The sequence below is a fragment of the Ammodytes marinus genome (genome assembly GCF_949987685.1).
Source record: "Ammodytes marinus genome assembly, chromosome: 1".
NCBI classification, from domain to species: Eukaryota; Metazoa; Chordata; class Actinopteri; order Uranoscopiformes; family Ammodytidae; genus Ammodytes; species Ammodytes marinus.
The window spans coordinates 29,565,105-29,591,172 of record NC_137230.1 but is presented as its reverse complement, the minus strand read 5'-3'; the positions used below and the strand labels follow the sequence as shown (position 1 = coordinate 29,591,172).

Here is a 26,068-nt window from a genome sequence, read left to right as displayed (position 1 = left end):
GGCTGAACCTAAACGCATTTAGGTTTACTGAAGAAAACGACGTGCATGATAAAATGCAGGATATAGAGATTACATTGTTTATTTTGGATAGAGGTAGAAATTATATTTTAGATGGCATGTTGTCAATGTTTAAATGGATATGGACAAGGCAGAGCTTATCTTGCAGCTATGTTTTACAGTTGTTTTTATTAGCTGCAGACGATATAAGATAGAAATAACAAAGGTGACTTATCACTAGTCATGCTATAACCGTGTCCATAATGTGGGACATAGGAAGAGGATTGCGGGCATGCTGATACTAACTGTAGCACCAGCAGAAATGGTGTTTCCAACTGCTGGGTAATGAGTCAACAGACACAATGGCAGGGTTGCTGACCATGGCTGTGTTCGGAAAGCCATACTACCGTCCTACTCATACTCATTTTGACTTCAATTTGAGTATGTGACGGTTGGGTATGCTAGTTTGGGTATGTGAGAAATTCCCGGATGAGTACTAACTTCCGGGAAGATTTTGGGTATGAATCGATTGTATAATTTTCCTACTCAACCGCCCCACAAGAAAATGAAATATTTTCGAGCAAGTTGCTAGGCAACGACATTGTTTGGGGTCCGCGATCTGACAACTATACGTGCAGTCATTCATAAAACTCTTACAATAGATAAGAGATGAAGATAAATACCTAACAACATTAGAGTTACTAAGTGAAATGAGTGATGTGAGTCTGATAGTGGAGAGAGATCAGGACAGATCGCTGTTCCACACACCGCGGCTCGTCCAGCTCAACTCACAGACAGCTGAGTGCTGTCTGATGAGCCGGACAGAGAGCGTCGGAGGGATCCTCCGCCTCAAAACATAATTATAAAACAAGAGGTCTAAAACACAGATGATGAACACAGGACTGTAAAAATCTAGTTCAATATCTAACCTGTAGAGGGCGGTTACACGCTAAACAGCGTCTAAGCCGCCTGAATCTAATAAGAAGAAGAATAAATTCTTCATTGCTTGAGTATACTTCAACTGAAAACGTTTCGACGCACCTCGCATACACAATCGATCTTTGAGTAGACAGTATGCAGTATATATATGGTGAGTATGTAGGACGCTAGTATGGCTTTCCGAACACAGCCTATGTCTGCTGAGATGGGGATTGTGGGCTTTAGAAAATGTTCAGGAGTGCAGTGACAGTTCTGGGAAGGTGTTGAGGCATTGGTCTTCATCAAAATGCACTGTGCGCCATCTCTGTAAGGTAAAAGTTTTGAATTTGAATGGCTGCCAAAGAGTGCGGGTTGGCTGTAAATCATCCTGTCCTTTTTCTTCGAACCTGTTGACAAGCTACTATTTTATGGAGGCTAGCTGACAGCCAATTATCTGCTCAATAGGGAGGTCAACACTCTGGAGCTTGCCCATGGTAAAAGAAGAGATGGTAAACCAGACACTAAGATGGGAAAAATGCACCGATGTCTTCAGTTACTGACCCGGAAAAAATGTGTCCAGAATTGGTTGCGAGGCATTGTGCTTCAGTTATCAAATGAAGACTATATCCTTGAAGGGATTTAGCAGATGGTCTCAACCAGGGGCGTAGCACCAAATTCTGGGCCCCTATACAAAAAGTCCTGATGGGCCCCCTGAAAAGCGGTCTTACATTACACATGGCTCTGAGCCAGACAACTCCACAATATTTCATCTGATGAATGACCAAATCATTACCGGTGTTTCCCCCATAATATGTCTTAGTCAAGGTGGTCACTGGCCAGGGTCACAGAAGGCGCCGCACAAATTTTGGGGGTATTTTGCTCAAAGATGCCAATGCGCACTATAGAAATAAACAACTGTTTATTTGAATACAGTTGTGCAATTGTGTTTGCTATGTGCAGGTATAATTTTACAGACAGTACAAAACATAATTAAATAAAACTTCTACTGTTTTGGTGCAATACTATGCAGACACACTAAATACAAATAATAGACCATACACTTGTGTAGGCACATCAAGTGCAAATTCAACTTTTTAAAGTTCCTTTATGGATGGGGGGCTGTGATTATTGTGGACAATAGGCCTACTGTGATGTGATAGCCTATAATTAATTAATGGTTATTATTAGCCTACTTGCTTGATTTCTTTTTAAATACAGGTTGTTTTGGAACATGTCTTTCCCAATTTAAAACATAAAAATAAAGCAGCATTGAAAATTCAGAAAATAAATCTTGTTGGCCTACACTAGCATGCTGTTCTACAAATAACTCAATAATTGAAATAATAAATACATTGGCCCTCATTTATCAATTTTGCGTGGAAACTGGTGCAGATTCTGGCGCAAATACCTCCCTACGCCAGGTATCGCGTGGGATTTATCAAACAGGCGTATCTCGCCAATCTCAGCGTACGCCAGGCCATTATTGATAAATGCGGCGGATGAAAACGAGCGTATCACGCCCCTATATTTTCTCAGTTTAGAGGCCTCGCCCAGAGGTTTTACGACATGGATATGCGCAATACGGCACTTCCCTGAAGTAGAAATTGACAGAATAACAGCGAAAGTAGAAAAAAAAGAGTTTCATTTCGGAGCATTAGCCTACAAGCAGCATCAAATAACGACAGAAGGCAGCAGTTAGGAAGGAAATAACTGCTGCGGTCAACAGCGTTGGTGTTGACTCAAAATCGCCACTAAAAAAAGTGTGTTGCTGTTCTGAAATGCAACCAATTGGGGGTGCGGGGCTGCGGGCATAATATAAGTGGTGGAGGAGAAAAAGACGCACCAACTGTCCGATAATGTTCCCCATAAAATAAATACACGTCTGCAGAGATTTGAATGATTAGAATGTATTGGCCCTTTTAGATTGCACTATTCAAAAGGGTTTTAAAAACTAAAAATAACACATTTTGCGTTTTACTTGGCACGAGTGGTCAGCCTGGCCGTCAGCTGCACAAGCCGACCCGGCAGCGATCAGCTGTGAGAGCGCCCACCGTCCTGCTCCACCAGCAGATAGGAACAACGTGCCGGTTAACGGTGGAAATAAATCGCTCGCTTTAGCATCAATGACACATTAAAAGAGGAACTAACATCTACAAAGTGCATCAAATAAATAAAATGTTAAGCTGAATGTTGTGCCGTGTATTTTTTTGTATCATAAAGAGCAGTGTATGTCTACCAAATATTTAATACTTAGGCTAACATTTTGAATGAATGCAGCCCCCGTGCCTCAGTGTCCCCCCAGCTGCTCCAACTGCCCTTACGTAGTCCCATGCAGCCCTCCTAAGTGGCCGGTGTGCGCACTATTGAATCAGCTCTCCTACTCAGTTGCACACCATAAGCTGCTCATTTTTAAGTGATTAATATCTTTATTTCGGTCTTATTTGCACTGCATTTGTATTATCTTCTAATAATTGTCCAACAAAGTCATCGGCTACCCGGCACAGCCTGCACTGCGAGTCCAAGCTGTTTTCAAATTTGCGTACACGAGCTGAGAGCTGGCGTGGGATTTGAGCGTACCCTACGCTCACGTCCATATTGATAAATGCCGAGATTTGCGTGGAAATGTACGTACACCCATTTTTCTGGTCTACGCAAGATTGATAAATGAGGGCCAATGTGTTTTCCCTTAAAATGTCTAAATGCATTTCAAAGACAGTAACAGTGTGGCACTTCTTTTAACTTACTGAAACTTGCAGGGGCCATCACTCTCATGTATTCATCAGACTTTTCTTTGCGCTGTCTGAGCTGATAGATAGGTTGTGTTGCCAGCCACAGTGATGTGGAGTCTTAAACTGTCCTAGCTTTGCCAGCACTTATTTCTGTACAGCTAAATATCCCCATAGAAACATCGCTGCGTTTATTTTCGCCACCAGTTAAATTCAATGACGGCTTGCTCCTGCTTACTCTCCCGCATACATGCCTTAGTCCTGCGCAGGCCCCTGATCTCCTTGCAAGGATCAGGGGCCTATCGCGAGCCAGTCAATTATTTCTTTTTTTGGAATGGCATTGTTCAGGGCCTTCGAAGATCGGGGCCCCACATTTAGCTTGTTAAATTATTATTTATTTTTTATGGGCCCCCCTCTGCCTTGGGCCCCCCCACAACTGTATCACTTTTCCCCCCAGTCCGTCGGCCCTGGTCTCAACACATAGGAAGGTGACAGCAGATGGGTGTTACTTTCACAACTGAGATGGTGTCATGGAGATGTGATGATGAGGCGGAAATCAATTAGCATCTTCACCGTTTCGAGTATACAGTGTGATATTGTTAGCAGTAAAGCATTGTGCTATCGGACTATCTCAGGTTCATTTTGATGAGGTTCAGGATCAGGGAAGTGATGCCATTAGGCTTCAACAGCTTATTGAAAAGGCCAGAGAAGGTGGAATCACAGGTTTACAGGATGCAGAGGAGTTATTGAACACATCCACATTGGGTTCTTCTCCCAGAAATACAGAATAGCAGCTATAACTCTGACATACTGGATTGTGTAAGGTCAGTAAGCTAGCATCTCGCTTCCTTAGGAAACTGGGGGGTTGTGAATCAGTCATCACCATAGTCCATGATGCATGACCAACAAGAGTACTTACTCCATGAAAACTCCAAATTAACTTAAGCGTACCCTAGAGCAGCTAGCCAGCCCCTCAGTTGAACAAATCATACAGTAGCCCACTGCTCCTGCAAAAGTATTACTGCATTGTATTGATTATGAATCGTTGTGGTAGCTCAGTCCATAGGGAACCAGAGGGTAGCCAGTTTACATTATAGGCACTGCAGATGTTCCCTTGAGCAAGGCACTGTGATGTTGGATAACTGAACCTGATTAAAACTATAACTGAGAGACTCTTTCCTTCACAGTTGTCATCCATATACACATCGGCACTCAAAGAAGCTTCTTCTTGATTAAAACTTGCAAATCATTAGTAAAGACAATGTATCATTATGTTTAAGTATTCAATTGTCATGATGTGAAAAATTCCTAAGTAATATATTATTCAAGTATGCAATCTTAATTGTTGATATAAACTATATGCCTTTTTATTGCAATTTGTTTTTGTTGAAGGCAAGAGAAGATATAAAGAATGATGGAAGAAATATTCCCATTCAACGTACCACTAAAGAATATTAAAGTACTAATCAGTTTTGATAGCGGGTTATTAGTCCTTAGTTTTCTATAAAATAGACTGTGATATCAGCTAATGCAATGTTGAAAAATATATATGTTTTTCTTCACCAGAAAGCTTTGCTGTTGTGGGCTCTGCAGGCTTTTGGACAGGTGTAGGAAGTCTGGCTGCCTCTGAGTTCCTGTCAATCAAAACAGTAACAAACACAGTGGAGGTCTCTGGGAAGGTTGAGTATAAGATGGTCTTTTTGTTGCTAGTGAGCAAGCAGAGCCTTTTGATGTGACACGCGAGTAATTTCTTTATTTTCATTTTATTTTTATTCTTCAGGATTCATTCACCATAAATGTTAACTGAGTGATTGGCAATTTCCTCTGCAACTCACAGACCAATATAGATGTCAAGATATTGCTTTCTTCAATAAACAAGCTAAGAGCTATAATCTCCAAGCTGCAGACAAACAAAGTTAGCTGTTTGAAAAGTTAAACATGTTGCAGCTTACTAGGAGCCAAAGTTATACGTTGGTGAACACCACCATCGTCGAGTCATCCAGCTCCTTAGAGGCCAACACATACTGTATCTATTAATACAGCTTTAGTGAAAGAATAACACATTATCAGGTCTGAAGAGCCAGTACTTTAGGTCAAGTGTCATGTGCTGTACTGAAATGATATCCATCTCTACCAGGGTCAGTAAGAATGATTGATATAAAAATGCAGGAAAACTTGCAGACTGTAACTCTGGGAAAGAAGTGCAAAATTCTACATTTTGGTCAGCCTGTGTTCATTGAAAGGCATTTGGAAGAGGGCTGAGGTGTAGTAGAAATCAGTATTTGTACTGTATTGCATCATTTTCATAGAAAATACAGCCAAAAAAATTATCCCGGGAGCGGTGTGCAAACTGGTATCCGTCTGAGGTGAAAGGGCCTAGCTCATCCCTTGACGCCTCCTCCACACGGGGATCAGGAGTTCAGAATCAAAGCCAGCAGGTTTTCTATCTCTTCCATTCACAAACTAATCCCATCTGACTGCAATGTAACATTTGCGGATCAAGTCCTCCTAGGACCTGGCGTCCACCTGTGTGGACATCAACTTTTTGGGCTGTCTAGACCGCAATGTAAAATGCTGCTCTAAAAAGGGCCCGGGGTCCACATACAAGGACATTATACTGCCACTTAGTGGTGGCAGAAGAGTATAATACATTATACTTTAGATTCAAGATGGCCGACAACACACCCAAAAGTTCATCACACCCAAAATGGAAACTCCCAATCCAAACTTTGACCAGGAAAAAAATGTAATCAAATTTCATGGCTGATTCTTGTTCAGATTATGTATAAAAGTGTTCAATGTTTGTTATGGAAGTAAAACATTTACAAAAGCTAGTAACTGTAACGATTTACCATGCTGCTAAACATGATGTACACAAATGTGGACGGGAGGACTTCATTCTGTTAGTTTTATTGAAAAATCCTTTTATGTGGACAGCGGGACTTAGTTCTGTGGAACATTTTTATATGTTTTCAATCAATCAATCAATCAATCAATCAATAACCTTTCACTTTTCACTCAAGAGACCCAACAGACACAACTTAGGTTGCCCTCATTTACAGTTACAATGAGTACATTTCAGTAAATTTCAACCCCAGGGCCAGGTTTCCGGCTGCTTACCCAAGGGCCGGGGCCAGGGCCAAGGCCAGGTTTCCGGCTACCAGGGCCAGGTTTCCGGCTACCAACCCAAGGGCCAAGGCCAAGTCTCTGACTACCAACCCAAGGGCCTGGGCCAAGGCCAGTTTTCCAGCTATGATCCCCAGGGCCAAGGCCAGGATTCTGGCTACCAGGGCCAGTTTTCTGGCTACCATCCCTAATGCCAAGGCCAGGACTCTTGCTACCAGGGCCATGTTTCCAGCTAACAACCCAAGGACCAAGGCCAGGATTCTGGCCACAAACCCATGTGCCTGGGCTAAGGCCAGTTTTCTGGCTACTATCCCCAGGGCCAAGGCCAGGATGCTGGCTACCAGGGCCAGGTTTCCAGCTACCAACCCAAGGGCCAGGGCCAAGGCCAGGTTTCCAGCTACCAACCCAAGGGCCAAGGCCAGGTTTCCAGCTACCAACCCAAGGGCCAAGGCCAGGTTTCCGGCAACCAACCCAAGGGCCAAGGCCAGGTTTCCGGCTACCAGGGCCATGTTTTCAGCTACCAAGGCCAGGATTTTGGCTACCAAGGCCAGGATTCTGGCTACCAACCCAAGGGCCAAGGCCAGGATTCTGGTTACAAACCCAAGGGCCAAGGCCAGGTCTCTGATTACCAACCCAAGGGCCAGGGCTAAGGCCAGTTTTCCGGCTACCATCCTTAGGGGCCAAGGACAGGATTCTGGCTATCCGAGCCAGGTTTGGGCTACCAACCCAAGGGCCAAGACCATGGATTCTGGCTACAAACCTAAGGGCCAAGGCCAGATAGCCAGCTATCAACCCAAGGGCCAAAGCCATGGATTCTGGCTACCCGGGCCAGTTTTCCAGCTACCATCCTTAGGGCCAAGGCCAGGATTCTGGCTTCCAGGGTCAGGTTTCTGGCTACCAATCCAAAAGCCAAGGCCAGGATTCTGGCTACAAACCCAAGGGCCAAGGCCAGATTGCCAACTACCAACCCAAGGGTCAAAGCCAGGTCTTTGACTACCATCCCCAGGGCCAAGGCCAGGATTCTGGCTACAATTCAGGATATACGTCTTCCTGCAACTGTTAGCAGCCTTTCTAATGAGCCATATTGCTCAAAGTGGCACAATTGTTGTTTCTCATTTTGTTTTTGCACTCAGGAAAAATGCTGCTGTGTTCAGGCACCAAAAAAAGAGTTTTGTTCATGATTACTCAATTCTGACTTTATTGTGTTTCATCTCGATTTAAAACTATGGTCCTCATATGTGGACATCATTTTTCTCAGAAACTACATCATGTAAAAAGATAATTCTTGGTTTGTACACTCATTAGGTCCCAATCAGCCTAAATAGCAAAGAGAAATTAAAAATCCATGCCATGCAAGAGTTCGGGTCCTAGGAGGTTAAGCGTTAAATAAACAGAGAAAGTGGGAGCAGCGATTTAGGTTGGCCAGAACAGCACCAAACAGTTCCTTTTTAGGATTTTCTAAGAATTTCTGGATCACATGTCAAGGTATGATAAACAAACCAAATCACCAATTGCAATTGAGTATATATGATAGAGTCCAATGATGTGTGTTTATTTCGGCCTGTCTATCATGACGTAATTGTACTGCCCATTGTTGTTGAACTAATAACTTATCTTACTGATGAACTTGATTATGATGTTGACCAGGGTAACTTACTATGTGACAGGTGGGTGTAATGTAATGAAAGCATGACTTACTTCAGTGGAAGGGGGTTGGTTTTAAACAATTAAGTCAAGATTTACAGCATAGTAGGATTATGTTAAATCTAAGATATAGCTGAATATGGTTTCAAGCCACACTTTGTAGCAATGATATCAGCAATCTAGTCAAAAAATGAGCAAGGAAGTAATCCTGAACCATCTCAGATTTGACATACATTGTGTCATCCCCTTTCCATTTGACTAAGTGTTGTCCTTGCTTCTTTAAAAGTTAGATTTATTTAAAAAAGATTGTCTTTCACAAACATATTCAATTACTGCCTTTGTATTTTTCTTTCTGCGCTGCATTATATGATGACTGACATGTTAATATACAGTCTGATATATATATCATACCATATGAAGGTCCTGGATTAGGGCTGTATTTGAATTTATTCATTTGGCATACATTTTTATACACAGCAATAACCACAAGCAATAAGCAAAAGTACAATCCAAGCCATGCTGGTTTTGGCTGCCAGCTAAGTATTCCATAAAGGCTACTTCTGACTGTTAAACTTTCATATTCCTCTACAAAGGCACATTTTTCCTTTCATGGGGCACTAGATGGGTGATAATTTTGGAATATATATATATATTTTTTTAATTGTATGGACTGAGGCATGGGGGGAGGGGCAGACCTGTAGAGTGACAGGCAGGTGAACAGAACAGCTGGGGAAGGTATATATATATATATATATATATGTATATATTATAAGGTTTAACTGCTCAGGTGGGAAGAGCAGTGGCTTTAAGTTAATGTATCACAGAGCTTCTGCCACTTGTCGACAATGAGAGTGTTACAGGTACCCAGAAAACTGCTGGCTAGGCAGAAACATGCTCTCTTCTGTTCTATTCACATTACTGGAGTAGCAATAAACCATATTCCCCATCCCACGAAAGCACAAGAAAAAAGTCTATTCTACTTTTGTTGCGAGTACCCGAGAAATGCTTTCATTTAAAGTACGTTTTCACTTTTGAGGATGAGGAGAGGAGGATATTATCATATCGAGAGATCGGAGCTGGCGAGAGGAGATGGGAGGTAGAGAGAGGATGGTTTGATTGTGCTGAGAAAAAGAATAGGTGAAGAAGGAGTATAAAAGGGGATGTATGATTGGATTTGGCAGAGTGGTACAGCTAGCTGTCTGTTAGCTGGCTGAATGGGAAGCCTGTGTTATAATGGGAGAGAATGGGCATCGGCAGAGGGCTCTAATAGGGCCTTCAGAGAGGATTCAGGGGTTCAGAACAAATCCTCGGCCACAATGGAGCACAGGTCTGCACTGAGCCAGTCAAGGCCCCTGTCCATCTCGCCAAATTTAATTACACTCGCAGTGTGGCAGTTCTGACTCACACGACGGCGCGTCTCAAAATAACTTCAGCCTGCTGTGGTTTGGCTGGTCGAGATTTGCATCCTCTTCTTGATATGATACCAAACAATACTCAACAATTCAACAAAACAAAATCAAAAGGTGTTGAAAGTGAAATAACTGAGAAGGTTTATTCTATTTAACTATTGAAATAAAATGACCGAACATAGTGTATATTTCATCTGTTAATGTACCATCTTCAAGTTTATCCCAAATAAAGAGTTTTTTTTTTTTGTCCCTATGGTGTCTGGCACAGCAGATAGTTGAGTCAGGACCATTTTAGTGAGAGAATCTTACATTCATATTCGCAGTAGGTATATTTTGCAAAACGAAAAGGGTGCAGAACTGAGCAGGCATCAATGACAACAGAAACAATATAGACTAGTTAGACACAGCATGACAAGGAGAAGCAGCGGTCAAGTTGTGTTCATAGATAGTATCTATTGTGTTGCAATGTCTCTTACAGAAGACGCAGGAGAGGCATGTAGGCTAATGCAGCTTCAATGAGGCATCCTGTATGATATTTACCTATCGGATGCATTGAAGGGAATCAGCTGATCCACCAGCTGATGTAGCTGAGATGGAGAGTAAAGCTTGTCTCCTTGGCCTGCGTGAACTAACGTTATGCTCAACATTTCATTTTAAGTGTTGGGTTTTGGAAATTTTTAAACATATGCCACTTCAACACCGATGCGTCCTTCATTTCCTACCCTGTTCTTCTGGATAATCCGCAGATGTCACAATGAAGATGCCATAAATCATTTTAGGCAGGAGTTGATGGTAGATGGATGGGTCAAAAAACCTGACTCTAACCTCAAAGACATTTGTGTACATCCCTTTGCCTACACCAAAAGTATATATTAGTTTATTTTAAGCAGGATCACAATTGTTCAATAAATGTAGTGTTTAAATCCAACTAAACCTTTAAGGTAGCGGTGGCCATTTAAATGGCATAAACTTGCTCAGGGATAACTATATCTGACAACTGGGTGTGTTTAAGTGTGGCTGAGTGCCTTTATAAAAGAAACATTTGCTAAGACCTAGCACTCTTTGAAGCTACATGTGGTGCATGGTGCATGTCATTGTGCATGCAGGAGGACGACAGCAGCTCCATTTAGCCCGCTGTTGTTTTGGCCAACACACTGTGCAGCAATTATGCCTGCCGGTGAGGTGAGGGAGAGAGACAGACGGAGAGAAAGGGGACTCACAGGGTCACCTTGAAAGCACAGCAGGCTTCCAACACATTTCTCTTCAAGAGTGGATCATACCGTGGGTACTTGAAAGATTGATGTGTGCAGAAGCATTCACATATAGTACACACAAGTGGAGAAAGAGGTATTCAGAGTATTTGCTTGCAAAGAAATGGCAGTTCCGCAAGGAAAACATGTGCATGCAACATCAGCAAAATGACCAATTGTCATTGTAAACATATTTTATAGTACAGTATAGACATATTATTATTGATGTGTTTTGTTATGCTGCTTAAGAACTCTTGTACAATCTTAGGTTGTTTTAATATAAGCACAATATAGATATTTTTTTGTACATGCAAAAATGCTTTGTTTACTACACCTGTCTCCATCAGTTAAGGGGACCTGTTCTTCACTCTCCCTTTGTTTCGGGATTTTGCCATTGTCTAGACTCCCAGCAAGAACATATACACACTCCCTCACATGCTCACCTTTGGCTGTGTGTTTTAAAGAACCTTCAGAAGAGTGGAGGAAAATCAATGTTGCCTGCATGCCCTTTTCAAAACTATTCACAGTTGTACACTTTCTCTGAGGCCTTGGGTGAGCGGCACCGCTGCCACTCGCTGATGTCCTGCGGCCAGCACATGCTGCAGCAGAATTCAGTCCATCGCAACAAATCCAAGACTCCCTCAAGCAGCCGGGTATAGATTACCAATGTGCAATTTATTACTCGGAGTGAAAAGATGTGTACCCGCTTCTGTATTCTGGTAGTTCATCACAGCTCCGTTTCAAGGCCATATATTCTAGTTATCGGTGCAACAGCCAGTCGAACATGCTGTATGCCTTGTTTATGTAGCATTATATTATAAGGTTTAACATTATCAGCATGCTTGGTATTTCAAGCTCAGTACTTCAAACTCATCTCACAGACACAATAGATGGAAGTTAACTTTCTTCCCTGAGCTTACAGGGAGGAAATGCTGCATTATTCCAACCCGTCGACTTGCCCTCCCCATCACCAGCCGACTCATCCTGGCAGTGGAGTAATAATCTCACACTAATCTCTGCTTTACTACACCTCATCAGCAGCCATCTGCAAACAGCTATGAGTGCTGTGAGAAATGAGAAATTCATCTTTAGGGTTTAATTTAAAATTGAGAGTGCTCGGGTAAAAGTTGTGCAGAAGAGGAGCTGGCAAAAGCAAAAATGAAGAGGATTACGGCTGGTTTACCTGTGTTCTGACTCGTGGATGGAGAAAATGACTCCCGACGTGGAAGACTTCTGCTGGATGGAGGCCAGGAAGGTAAACTCACTCCTACTGCTCCTGAACAGCTGCACCACTTTCTCTGTGATGTGTGCCGGGGCGTGAACTGCTCTCCCGACATCTGAAGGAATCAAGTAAAAAAAAACGGAAAGAAATCATGAGCTTGTGTAAACTCTTTTCACGGTTAATGTGCTTGTCTGCCTTCCCCCGTGTCCACTTGCCAAAAGTGAGAGCGACATATTAAGCTAGCTCAGTGCTTCTCAAATGGTGGGGCGTGTGGTGCCTTGATTTCCAACTGACCAAAACAAACAAAAAAAAACAGGATTTTTTATTTTTTTTATTTTTTTGTGCTAGCAAGCGTGATGTCTGCTTGTGTATGGTCATATCCGCGCAAAAGGCTGCGATTTGCAGTAAATAAATGTCCACATGTGTCTCCAAGTGTCTCTTGAGGCTATTTAAAAAGAAATCAAGCAAGTAGACTGATAATAACTTTAATTAATTATTGGTTATCACATCACAGAAGGCCTATTGGCCTATAATAATAAAAAAAACACCACCTTAACTATGTTTACAGAAAAAATGTCTGTCCCCTGGGGGGGCATGACAGAAAATAATTGAGAACCACTGAGCTAGCTGATTATATCCGGCAAAACTCAATTTGGCACCTTCAGACTCTGGAAAAATGTATATCATGGACAGTTTTGTGCAGTTCGGTTTGGCAGTGTGTCTTTGAATATCAAACTGGTACTACAAGTAAATTGTTGCTTAGACTTTGCATAGGTGTATGGACAGAAAGTTCTCTTTGAATGTCAAACAAGGTAAAAAACACACATAGATGAACGATTAGAGAGGTTATAATCAACAGATTAGCGGCTAGCCCAGTGCACCAGATATTTATAGTCCTTTATTATATGGTGAGTAAGTTTAATAAGACCCTTTTGTTTCTCACCCAGACTGGTTTCTTTAGATGTAATGTTGATGTGTTCCGAGATCACAGTATTGGTGTGATATTACCGATAGCAGTGTCAGCCAGAACTACAGAGTGATGTGCAACCTTTTGATGTTTAATGCAGCAATGAGACAAATCACACCTTGATAGCCTGAGTGCGTGTAAGCGTACTTTGACAAAGATTCCTCTATTTTCATAATTTGTATTTCTGTAATACGTTTTGGAATCCACAATACTAGCCAAAAGTTTAGTAGGCAAAAAGCCTGTTGAAGAGCATGGACATGTACAGTACATGGATCAGCACTACAATGTGTTCCTGTGTTTGTTTCAGTGTGTCCTTTCCATCTGCTTCTTTACAGATGGTAGTGGCTTCCAATTAGATTAGTTACAAGTGTTGGAATGTGAGCAGCCCAGAGTTCAGAGGCAGCATTGTGAGAAAAAGGTCTTTGTTTTTGAAATATGCAGTATTCACGCAGCTTAGCTAGGACTGGTGGCTTAATTTTCTTTACCACTATGTATAATACTTTGTATTACATCCTACGCATGATGAGTCATGATCAACATGAAATGAAAAGATTTAACAAGTTATCGTCCAATGATTAAAACCAGCGTGAACAGATTGGTATCACATTAGTGTATTCAAGGACACACCAACACCTGGCAACTGACTGAATAATCAGACAACGTTTCTTTAGAAAATGTCTCTTGTAAAAGCATAAAAGTGAGTTGGAAACTTTGCCCTCTTTAGTTTGAAAAATGAGCAAATATGTGGATGTAGAGTGTCATAAACATGTACATGATTTCGCATTGACATCTCACATAAAAAGAGGAGGGGGTCACATTAGCTGAGTAGTGAGTTTGTTTCCATACAGAAAGGGCATTTGTTCCGTAAAACAAATAAGACAACATGATGTTGCTGCGTTTAGGACTTGTTGATTAATCATCTACTCACAACAGGTCTAGGAATGTATGCATTGTGTGTATATTTGAAGTGTACATACAGTGGAGGAAATAAGTATTTGATCCCTCACCGATTTTGTAAGTTTGCCTACTTACAAAAAAATTAGTGGTCTATCATTTTAAAGCTAGGTTTATTTTAACATGGATAGACAGAATATCAAAATGAAAATTCAGAAAATCACATTAAAAAAAATATATAAATTATTTTGCATTTCATAGAGTGAAATAAGTGTTTGATCCCCTACCAACCATAAACAATTCTGGCTCCCACAGATTAGTCCACGTGCTTTAAAAAGGTATTCCTAATCTCAACTAGTTTCCTGTATAAAACACACCTGTCTCAACTTGTTACCTGTATAAAAGATACCTGTCCACATGATCAATAAATCAAACTCCAACATCTCCATCATGAGCAAGACCAAAGAGCTGTCTAAGGACATCAGGGACAAGACTGTAGACCTGCACAAGGCCGGAATAGAATATAAGACCATTGGTGAGAAGCTGGGTGAGAAGGAGACAACTGTTGGTGCGCATATTCGAAAATGAAAGAAAGACAAAATGACCATCAATCTCCCTCGGTCTGGGGCTTCCAAATATCCTCCTGAGATGTGTGCAAACCTAGTCATCAACTACAAGACACGTCCTCTGTACTTGCCAACAAGGGTTTCTCCACCAAGTACTAAGCAATGTTTTGATAGGGGATCAAATACTTACGTATTTCCCTAAAATAAATGCAAAATAATTTATATATTTCTTGTATGTGATTTTCTGGATTTTCTTTTTGATATTCTGCCTATCACTGTTAAAATAAAACTAGCTTTAAAATTATAGAGCATTCATTTCATTGTAAGTGGGCAAACTTACAAAATCAGTGAGGGATCAAATACTTATTTCCTCCACTGTAGGTGAGGAGACCCAAGAATCCTTAGTGTGTGAGCCACCAGCACTATAAGAGCCCATCTGATCAAGATATTCGTGTGGTTCAACACTCCCAGCTGTACTTGACAGACAGTCCAGTGGAGAGGAGACTGTAGTTGTCTCAGTGCAGGGCTTTTAAAACTCTCCAGGGTGACAGTGGCCCGCCTGCCTTCACACTCAGCCTCCCCTGCTGTCACAGTCCAGTCGATGGAGTGCCACTTCCCCCCACCCCCGGCCCCCGTGGTTCTCCAACATGCTGGCTCCCTGGCCAGACTGTCATTAGATCAACCCTTCAAATCTGCAGGGACAATGACCCTATTTTCATGTGAAGATACAGTGACAGCTTTCAGATTTCTTTTTAGTTTTTCACCTTCATCTGACTTAACTATAGTGAAAGAAAGGGGCTGTGAGTTGCGCTTCAAGGTCAACCAAGTGTTTCAACAGGCAATCCAATTCAAACGGCAGCTGTCACTCTTTTGGTATATGGTGCCTAATGCAGACAAGTTCACACTTTTCACAGCATTGACTTAATAACTCTGATATGGCGAGAGAGAGAGAGAGAGAGAGAAAGAGATACAATAGATACAATTCTAACAGATGCTGTTTGACAAAGGACGTGTAGAAAACAAACTTTACATCAATATATTTGCCACACCCACACACACACACACACACACACACACACACACATCTTGGTACAGTGTGTTTGTGTGGTTGTGTACAAATTTCCGCTGCACTTAAAACTAGATCTATAGTACGAGGGGAGCCAGTGAACGTAGGCAGTGCACCCTAACAGCCTTCACCTTGCAACAGTCTCGGGCTTGTAGACATAAACAAACCCCATTTACAATGACAGCAGAGAAACGGGTAGAGCAGAGAAGGGTTCGTCTCCCGGCAGACGTGATGAAGCTCAGTGTAGCAGGCAGCGACCGGCTGTCACCGCCCTCCCACTCAATTTTACAGCTCATCACTTTAATCAGGAGCCTTGCGGGTCCTCCCCCAGCTTGACTAAGTCTTACAGATGGCCTCTTTAACTGGCGGAGAGGAAGGGGAGCTCAGTCTCCACTGTCCGGACAAAGTTCACTCACCGGAGACACAGCCAGCCAAGTCTGTGTGGACCTCTGCCTGGCCTGATATGGAAAAGTCGAATCCAAAGTGTCACAGCCAGATAAGCATGTGACTGTATGATGCTCAAGTTTTTTTTTTCCAAGGACACAAAGTAGAGCAGGGCAGAGTTTTCTCAGAGGCCAGTGTCCAGAGGCAAGTAACTGGTAAGAAAATGTCTTAAGAACCTTTTGCTCTCCAGCTCCAAGAAGGAAGATTACTGCATATCACCTTTTGCAAGTTTTGTAGCATAGCTTTCATCGCCATCCCATGCATACTTTTATATGGCTGCAAACTCCCAGCCTTTTCATCGAAATATAAATATAGCACCCACCCTGTTTATGATAGTAGATAATCACAGGCAACACATTGCAGCTACTGTACCTACGTATGTCTGTCTGAATATAAGGATGCGTGCTGCGGGCATCTTTAAATGACATAATTCTTTGCAGTTGGCATTTAATTGCCAGTCCGAGAGAAGTGGCCAAGGAAGAGAATGTGTGAAGTGACACGTGGCTTATTGACTGAGTGGAGCTCTCCAGTCGTTGCAGGGACAAAAAGCACTTCAAGTAATAATTACATGTGTGAAAAGACAGAGAAAATAATGAGGGCTGCATCTAACTTGTTTTGTTTTGTTGATCTACCTTCCACACAGTTTCCCAAAAAATCGGAAAATAACGTGTCTGACCAACAGTCCTCAACTACAAGAGGTTATTTATGAAAATGGACAAAAGCTGTTAATCCTGGGGGTCTAAACCATTGTGGGGCTTTTTCACATCACTTGAATTTGCAAACCTGACAGACTCAGAAGTCAGAAGTCAGATTTATTTATTGTCATATGCACCGTTACAGCACAATGAAATGAAAGACTGTAACCATTACTGCCAAAAACCTCAGTCAATCAGTAGTACATGCTTACAGACTCATATTTTCTGGACAAAGAGCAGACACGAAAACACTATCAATACATTGGGTATTCAGATCAAAGAGTGTCTCCATGCTCTGTGCGGCCATTCTGGCTGTCTCTGTTGGACAGTAATCACATGTTTACACCCCTGCTGCAACACATTTGCCATCACTGGCAGCTGCTTAGAGGCTGCAGGGTTACAGTTACAGCAAGTAACAACATTAAAAAAGGTGAAACAAGAGAAAATTGACACATCACAGTTATAAGGCATCAGTTTTGACAAATTAAACAAACGAACAATGACTGGACAGATAGCTAGACAGCAGGTGATGCACAGGATAAAAACTACTTCTCACTGGCAATCACAACCCTTCCAGATCTGCTATTCTTTTGGCAGGGAAGATGCTGACGGCCAGTGTTTTTTGGCACAGCTTCATCTTGATTACAATGCATATAAGGAAGGAGTGGTGCCCTCATGTTAAGGCAAGGAGCTGCAGTATTCTGATGGATAGTCATAGTTTAAATCTTATAATCATAAATGATAATATACAACTTACAAGAGAAATGGGAAAATGAAGTCAAGCAAAATCCGGCAATAATAGGTATATAGAAGTTTTACAATGTGATTTTGATTATGTTGGACATGTAAAATGTGTTTACATTGCATATTGTCAAAACCTGAATGTTTTCTTTTAGCAAAGCAAAAATGGTGGCAGTTCTGCAAAAAAATACTTGTTTGTTTTGCTTGCATTATTATCAATTTTTGTTTGTGCCAGTCTTCTGTGTTGATGTGGGTACTTTGAAAGTTGAGAAGTTGTGATTTACTGCCTCGAAATTCAGTTCCACAAGCTCTCTCTTTGGGGAATCGTGGTAGCTATCTTTGGTCTACTACCAAATTATTTTAAAAACAGAGAAAACATCACAACCTGGGATGAAATCTCCCACTGGCCTCTTTTCGGCACAATGCAGCTATGTGGGCAGTAGTTGCATTCATCATGAATGATAACTTGGTATCTCAAGAAAAAATATATGATCAAAAACATACAAGATCCTTTGCAATTGCCATAGCATGTTATACATATCATGGGTTCTCTCTCTCTCTCTCTCTCTCTCTCTCTCTCTCTCTCTCTCTCTCTCTCTCTCTCTCTCTCTCTCTCTCTCTCTCTCTCTCTCTCTCTCTCTCTCTCTCTCTCTCTCTCTCTCTCTCTCTCTCTCTCTCTCTCTCTCTCTCTCTCTCTCTCTCTCTCTCTCTCTCTCTCTCTCTCTCTCTCTCTCTCTCTCTCTCTCTCTCTCTCTCTCTTATTCTCTCTCTCTCTCTCTCTCTCTCTCATCTTGCAAGTAGCTGGTCATCTCTATTTCCAGCCCTCCAGTCAACTGTACATCCACACATGCAGCTATCCAGCCAGCCATCCATCCAGTACCCAGCAGACTGTCCCTGAGGAGCTAGCCTGCTTTCAGCTTCTCAAGGCGGGTCTGCAGTCAAGAGTAAAAAGCACAGAGACTAGACTGCAGAATAGGAGCTGGGCTGGAACCAGAGATAAAGGACTGAAACAAACGCACACAAACACAACTCTCAAGCCAACTCTTCAAGGTAATGTTAAAAACAAAAAACGATATGTCATCAGCAAACCACTGAAGGCATTTCACCTTGACTACAGCCGAAGCAGAGATGTTCTAAATTCAGTACACAGTTTTCCGTCAAAGGTGAAATAAAAAGGGCAAAAGACTAAGATATTGAGGAGTACAGATGCTAACAGAAGTCAACAAATAAATAACAGAACAGGTTAGTATGGGAAAAGTAGTGCGGGCACAACAAAATAGCAAGGAATGTCGATTGTTGAGTTTTAGAAACTAGCATGAAGGAGTATGAATTGTACATACATGAAGGAGATTGTGAGTGCATGTCAAGCAGCCTACAACCACAGCGGAGCTCTCAGCAAGCCTCCGAGTTGACTTGGCTTGCATTTGAAGAACTCCTCAGCTGCTGAAAAATTCATAAATCTGAATTGATAAAACATTGATGATTCAGTTGAAGTTTTCCTTCCCTTTTGCAAGAAGATAACTTGACTATGGACATTGTAAGCTCTATCTGGGTGGTTATCGGTCAGATGTTATGTGTCATAAATTCAAAGATACGAGCCACAGATAACAATTGAAGAGTGCGTGCCCACTCCTCCGATAGGGCTGACAGCTCTTTAACACAAGCCATCACACTGAGTGCAGTTTGTCTAACTTGGAGAAATAAAAGCCATCTGTCTGTGGAAATGTCTTCGACTGTCACTTAAATAAGAATAATGCAGAGGCCTTGCGCAAAATCCAGTCAAAGGAATATTATAAATTTATATTGGTTAGAGTAATGAACTCCCCATTTGAGATTCCCCAAGTGGCATCAACATTTGCATGTTTTATCTTTCACATAAACCAAGTACATGCACAGTAAGGCTCTGAAGTGTGTGTGTGTGTGTGTGTGTGTGTGTGTGTGTGTGTGTGTGTGTGTGTGTGTGTGTGTGTGTGTGTGTGTGTGTGTGTGTGTGTGTTTGTGTGTGTGTGTGTGTGTGTTTGTGGTACGAAATGAGATAAGAGACGGTACTGATCTGACTTGCCAATCAAATGCAGTACTTGGTTTATTTACTAAAAATGGCATCAGTTCTAGTTGCTGACTGAAACCATGAGTGTACATTCTAGTGGGGATGGGGGCAACGTGTCCCCCTGACTTTAACAACCTTATTTTGTCCCCCTCCCCTGTATTGCTTCGAGTTGTTTCCCTTACCATCCTCTCTCTTTCCTGTTCACTCTTGCTGCCATAGCTTGTATGAATAAAATATCTGGGTTGTTAAAAATAATCATGCGCATCCGAGTCACCTTTTTGAGATGTATTATTGTGTGCTCAAAGCAACGACTTTAACGAGCAGCATCGAGTGTTTAGCTAATTCCTTTTTTGGTTCATATCTCTATGTACACTCGATATTCTCCCAACTAGATGCTATCATCAGTCAGAGACAAGACCAAAAAACACAGCGCTCTTTATAGAAAAGATAGAGATTAATCTACATCATAAAAAGGTAAAGGAAACTAAAAAGGTTTTATTTTTAGCACAAAAAACAATACAATGGTTTATGAAGCATATACAACTAAGCACAACAACCAATTCAGCCAGACGTCCCTCTATGAACAGCCGACTTGTGAAACCTAGCCTATGCCCTCGTCTGAACTCAGATAGCCAAAGCAATGAGTTGAAAGGGGCTGAAAGCGGCAAACATCTACACAGAGCTTTAGAGTTTGGGGTTTTCTCAAAGTATGCTCAATGGCAAAAGCAACTCACGTTATTTATTGATTTCAGTTTTGATATCAATCATGAAGCTTGATGGAGTTTCACAATTGCAGTGATATCTTTTGCTACCGTTTGCAGAAAACTTCATGCATGTCTTCTAGGAGCATCTGCTATCTTTGAAACTATTTTACTTTTCCATGTTTATTTCACAGCTTTGAAAGCAAGGCCAGGGGTTGATCAATTTGTTTTACTCGGTAGCAGTAGTTGTTGATTGTTACTATGGGAACCCAGCTCTCAGAGGCCCAACAAAAGGCTGGACAAAAAGCAAAAAGACGAAAAACAAAACATCAAACCATTCCAAACTGTATCCATGTGTGCTAAATAAAGCCTATCAAAATGCACAAAGGAAACAAGGTTTAAAAAAAACACACACACTTGGATGAATAAATCCTTGATTTTTCCCTTTTTATAAAGTAAATGACAGTTGCATTACATTACATTCTAACAATTGGCTTAGATATACAGTTTTTAATAAACATTTTATATTGGTTTAAATCCAGAGATTTTAAGTAAACTCAAGAATTTCAAATCTATGCTGCTCCACAACTGCAGTCCCTGTGGGGACTATATCGCAAGGATTAGTGTGTCTGTGTGTGCGTATTTTGTGCATGGGTTTTGTTAACATCTCTCTAGGCTGAGATCTTATTCATAATCTGCTCCACCCCCCACTGCTCTACACAATCCTCCTCTGCTGTGGGCAGGTTTTAACACCGCAGCTGGCACTGTGTGCTTCAAACCGCTATACAGCATAAATCCACACACACACACAAATATATATATATATATATATATATATATATATATATATATATATATATATATATATATATAAAACACAGCACAGCGGAAGTAGGTAAAATTGAGACGTGAGCTAATTTACTGGAGCGCTGAGTGCTTTGAGCTGGCGTATCAGTATCTGTCAGGCCTCCGGTAGGCCCACTGCTGGGACTGTGGCTCACTCTGAGGGACTTTGCACAACTGTACAGTCGAGGCCCCTGTAGAGATCCAGGAGAGAGCTCAAACAGAGCTCCCATCACGACTCAGCCAAGCTTAATTACATCCTCACTCTCTCCCCACACCACTCTGCCTGACAAACAGCCAATCACTGGATCCGAGAGTGGGACACCAGCAGACAGCAAACCAGCCTCCATCCATCCTGTCATCATCACTGCTTACACAGCTATTTATCTCAATTAGCCATGCTCGGCAAATGTGAAAACTATGTCGGGATAAGGCCTGTGATACGGTGTCTGTTTACTACTGTCCCCCTGACATATCTAAATAAATCATCCCCTGAGATCTTCAAAATAGCATGCCATTAAACCTCAAATAAAGCAACAAATCGGCAAATAACCTCATCATCGTGCCGCCATGTTTATGACAGGCTCCTTAATCATTCTCTCATAGCCACCAGCTGACATCAACAGCTACATTGTTTACCTCTGCCTGGGCCCTACTCCATTTATTTCTCCTTTAAGAAAGAGAGAGAAAAAAGAACAGTGGCAGTGGAGCAAACAAGTGTGCACTGTGGGCAGCACACAGAGCAGCGCTAGGAGATAGGATCAGGACAGAACATACAGGGAGCAGACACGCAGAGAGATAATTCAACCAAAAGGTCATCCAAGGGCGCCTCACTTCTCTCCAAGAGAACATATTTGACACAACCCACTGGCACCACAGTAAACACCTGCACTGATCATATATGACATGTTAGGTGTGTGTCCATGATGATATTAAACACTTTTTTCACGAGAATACATTCATGTCAGATTTGTAATAAATGTCATTCCTCTTTTGGAAAGTTTTAATCTTACAGCTGCTTCAAAATGAAGACAAAAAAAGGAAGAATTGAAGCAAAGAGGTGCTGCTCGGCGGCTTTTGTTATCACGCAGCTGTAGTCACAGAAAATAAACAAAAGTGTTTGAGTAGCTCTAAATGCTACCATGCTGCCTGATAAAAAAAAACTCAAAAGCACTTACCAGAGTCAATGTTTTTAGGTGCATAAAAACATCATTGTGGGAACTGTACCAAAACTCAAAACAACTTCAACTCAAAATGAAATAAAGAAAAAAACACAGGAGTCAGATAAGATCAACATATTGGATTTTCTGAATATTTGTGTTGTCTATCAACTATTCCATGACAGCATTTCGATTTTTCGCAATAACCGTTCTGAAATAAAAAATGTCAGGGTCTGATCTGCAGCATTCAACACAATAGACCTAATGTGTACCAAACATTTAATATCTCAACTCATATTGCCATCGGAGTGTTGTTGTCATAAATCACATAGTGTATGTTCTCCATATCGTGCAGCCTTACTAGCAGCGACATAACAGCCCTGCAGATGAAGAAACACACTAATATTTCTCCAAAAAAAGGAAAGACGTGGCAAGCAAACAGCACAAAGGAGTTCCCTCCCTCTCTTATCAGAGCAAATGGGGCATCAATTCACACAGGGCTAGGCAGAACGCAAGGCAACTCATCAAATACAGTCAACTGGAAATGCAAACTAGCTGCTGCGTGTGGAACAATATCTCTGTGTGTGTGTACTCTCAACACGTTTGCAGCGACAGATTATTCACACGGGACTTCGTTTGGAGGGGAAGTTACCGAGTTTAGTGACTCCGGCTGTTTTGGGGTTGATTATGAAGTCAGAAACGATGAATTATTAAAACAAATGGGACTCCAGATGTTTCCCCCTGTCTCCATGACAAACACTACCTGCTCTGAAGCACGGAGATGCAAGCTGAGCATAACACAAGCCTGAATAGTCTCTGTGGCCTTTCTCTCCCTCGTGTGTGTGTGAGAATGAAGCAGTTGTTGCTGCAGTTTCCATTTTCTCGTGGTATCATCACTGTGATTCATTAGCAGCAGCCATTTGCTTGTAATTAAACTGCTGCTACGAGGCTAGCCGGTACTACATATACAGTGTTACTCATAGCAAAGTTGTGTTGTTGTGCTTTATTTATGCTCCATTGAAGCTGGTTTCAAATTCCCAAAGGACATGGGTGCTAAAAATATTGCTGTGTTCTAGTACCGAAATAAAGAATTGATCAGATCAGATTGACAGAAATCTGCTACTTTACTGACAATCGCTGCAAATTTACTAACAATGGGCTTTTGGACAGCTGTTTGGACAAATGAAATAAAAAAATCATCAATATATAGTGGCTGAGTGTTGACTGCGAGGTGATTGTTTACTATCCTCAAATTAGTCACAAGCTTTTTCTGCTTTATCCATTGTCACATAAAACTCCAAGTGCCCATTGTACTGATGAAACCAAGAGGAAATACAGCTCCAAGCAGACCGACAAGTGCATCAACCAAAATAGTTGCTATTTTTTATTGTAATAAATACTAGTGCAGTTGGGGAAAAAAATCCCTCACACTCTCTAAAGAAGTAAAAAGCACTGACCGGAGAATGCAATTTTAAAATCCTTTTACCTCTAGAGAAATACAACCAGACTGAATTGGCTTTTAGTCCACTTAATGCTGACAAATGGTGACACAACACACAGAACACGACACGGCTAACTGCTGAGGTTAACTGGTATTGATTGGTTTTCAACTTTTCAAAAACTCTAAATGCTCTAGATATACAACTTGTTTGCTATGGCTACACTGTACCAGGACATTCAAATGCTGTAGAATATACAATATGTTCTTCTTGTTCATCAGACAAGAATTATATCCAATCGCATGGTGCATCGGTAATTTTGCCGTTGGTGTTTTTTAAGTCTAAACCTAAAAGCTGTGCCAATCTTACATGTGCATACTTAAAAAGGTGTGGAGGCTGCTTTAGGAGTAAACAAGACAAACTAATTTAGCATCAGGACTAAATAAGCCCCCCGACAGCCGCATCAAAACCTGTCTAACTTTTCAGCTCTCTGTCTTGCCTTTAAAGACACTTGCACAACTGTAAGACATAAAAAGCTTGCAGTCAAGATGAGCAGCAGCGGCACCTCTGTGTTTTGCTATGCCTCCTTCTCATCTAAACCTGACTAAAACAAGATGACGGCTCGCCTTGTGATGCACTCAGTAGTCACAAATTATTTATTTTTAGATCCAGCATCCTTTGATCCTTCACTGGAAAAATGTGTGTTTGCTGCTTCCAAGTACTCAAGCTTTTAACACTGTAGCGGGTGTACAGTACAGTACCCACTTGGACGTCTTAATGATGTTGGTTCAGACCAGCCAATTTAAGTCTCCGACCTTCTTTCACTAAACCACTAAACAAGTAACACTTTGTCCTCCAAAAAGGTTGGAAAACTGGAAGCACTCCATATAAGTCACACACATTTCTTCTCAGAGATTTTCTGAGTTACAAATTTGGAACTTTAGTAACAGCTCCTTTGACAGACCAAGGTTATGTACAGTATATCTTAAATGCTTGAAAACGTTTTTGCGTATAAAGAAAAAATGTAATCAGCAGGATGATTTGAAATACTTGTATGGTGTGCCCCAGAAAGAAAGATATATGTTTACTCATGTTAATTAATAGAGTTTAGTTAAAAGAACTATAACCAATTTTCTTTTTCTAAAGCTTTGTGACATGAAAAGACATCCATCTTTTCAAAATAGACAGATGCACGTAATTTTTCTTAGCCACGCAGATCACCATAACTGAAATCTGTTCATCTAATATCAACTTAACCTGCGTGTCATTCAGGCTTGTTGAGCAATTGTCCTGCAAATAATTTTCCACAAAAAAAGTCAAGATGTCATAAAGTCAAGACCAGGTATAGGCAACTGGACAGAAATCCCAAATGTACACGACTACTGTCACAATAAGGAAAGCTTTGGCAGCAATTCTTCAACTAAAGTAAACCGGCTAAGGAAATACTTATTCAGTGGTTGCAAACTCAACAGACTGATGACAGGGGAGAAAGAGGTACTGAAATGCTTCACTTCAGAAAAAAACTGCAGATACGAGAAAAAAAGTCCTTCATTACAAGTACAAGTCCTGAATTCATAATTGTATTAGGTGAACAAACAAATAGGATGTTGGACTGACCTTCCTGTTAAATTATTAATAAATGAGAAGGCTATCAGGTCCAACCAGGCATATTTTATTGGATCAGTATCTGCTCATATTAAGCAGATCTGCACTGTTACTTCTCGTCCCGCCTAGTGTCGTAGTCCTCCTCACATTTACAATACATGCAATGTGAAAATCTTGTTGCATTTCCAATTGAAAATTAGCTTGTGATCATGAAAAATGATTTGGTCACACATTCAGACACTGGCAAAATACACTGATTCACTGAACTCAGAAACTAATTAATCTGGTATCCTCTATCTCTCTTATTAGCAAAGAAAAGAACATGTAGGTATCAGCTTCTCATTCTTACCTGTGGGGGACTTTCACTTTCACTGGTTAAAATGATAAATATCAGAGGTAGCGGACCCGTCATATCAGCAGTTAATTCCTAGAGTAACTCAGTGACAAGCCACAAGTAAAATTGTCCCATGTGGTTAAAGTACTCTTTGCAGCCAGGATCGGAACCTTTCAGTTAAACTTTAATGTGTATAAAATAGAGTGTGAAAAATGATGCATGTCAGATTTAGTTTTTTTTTTAGATGCTCACAAACCACTGGAAGCCATGAATG

The 26,068-nt window shown here is 41.3% G+C and overlaps 1 protein-coding gene across 1 annotated transcript in view; it reads right to left on the bottom strand.

Moving 5' to 3' along the window:
* Positions 1-26,068, bottom strand: part of LOC307270509 (protein kinase C-binding protein NELL1-like) — a gene marked incomplete at its 3' end in the record, with an annotated part of 185,522 nt that overhangs the window by 146,946 nt on the left and 12,508 nt on the right. The window contains exon 3 of the mRNA XM_080053488.1: positions 12,254-12,407. Within this exon, the coding sequence (XP_079909614.1) occupies positions 12,254-12,407 (154 nt within the window). The remainder of the gene's footprint in view (positions 1-12,253; positions 12,408-26,068) is intronic.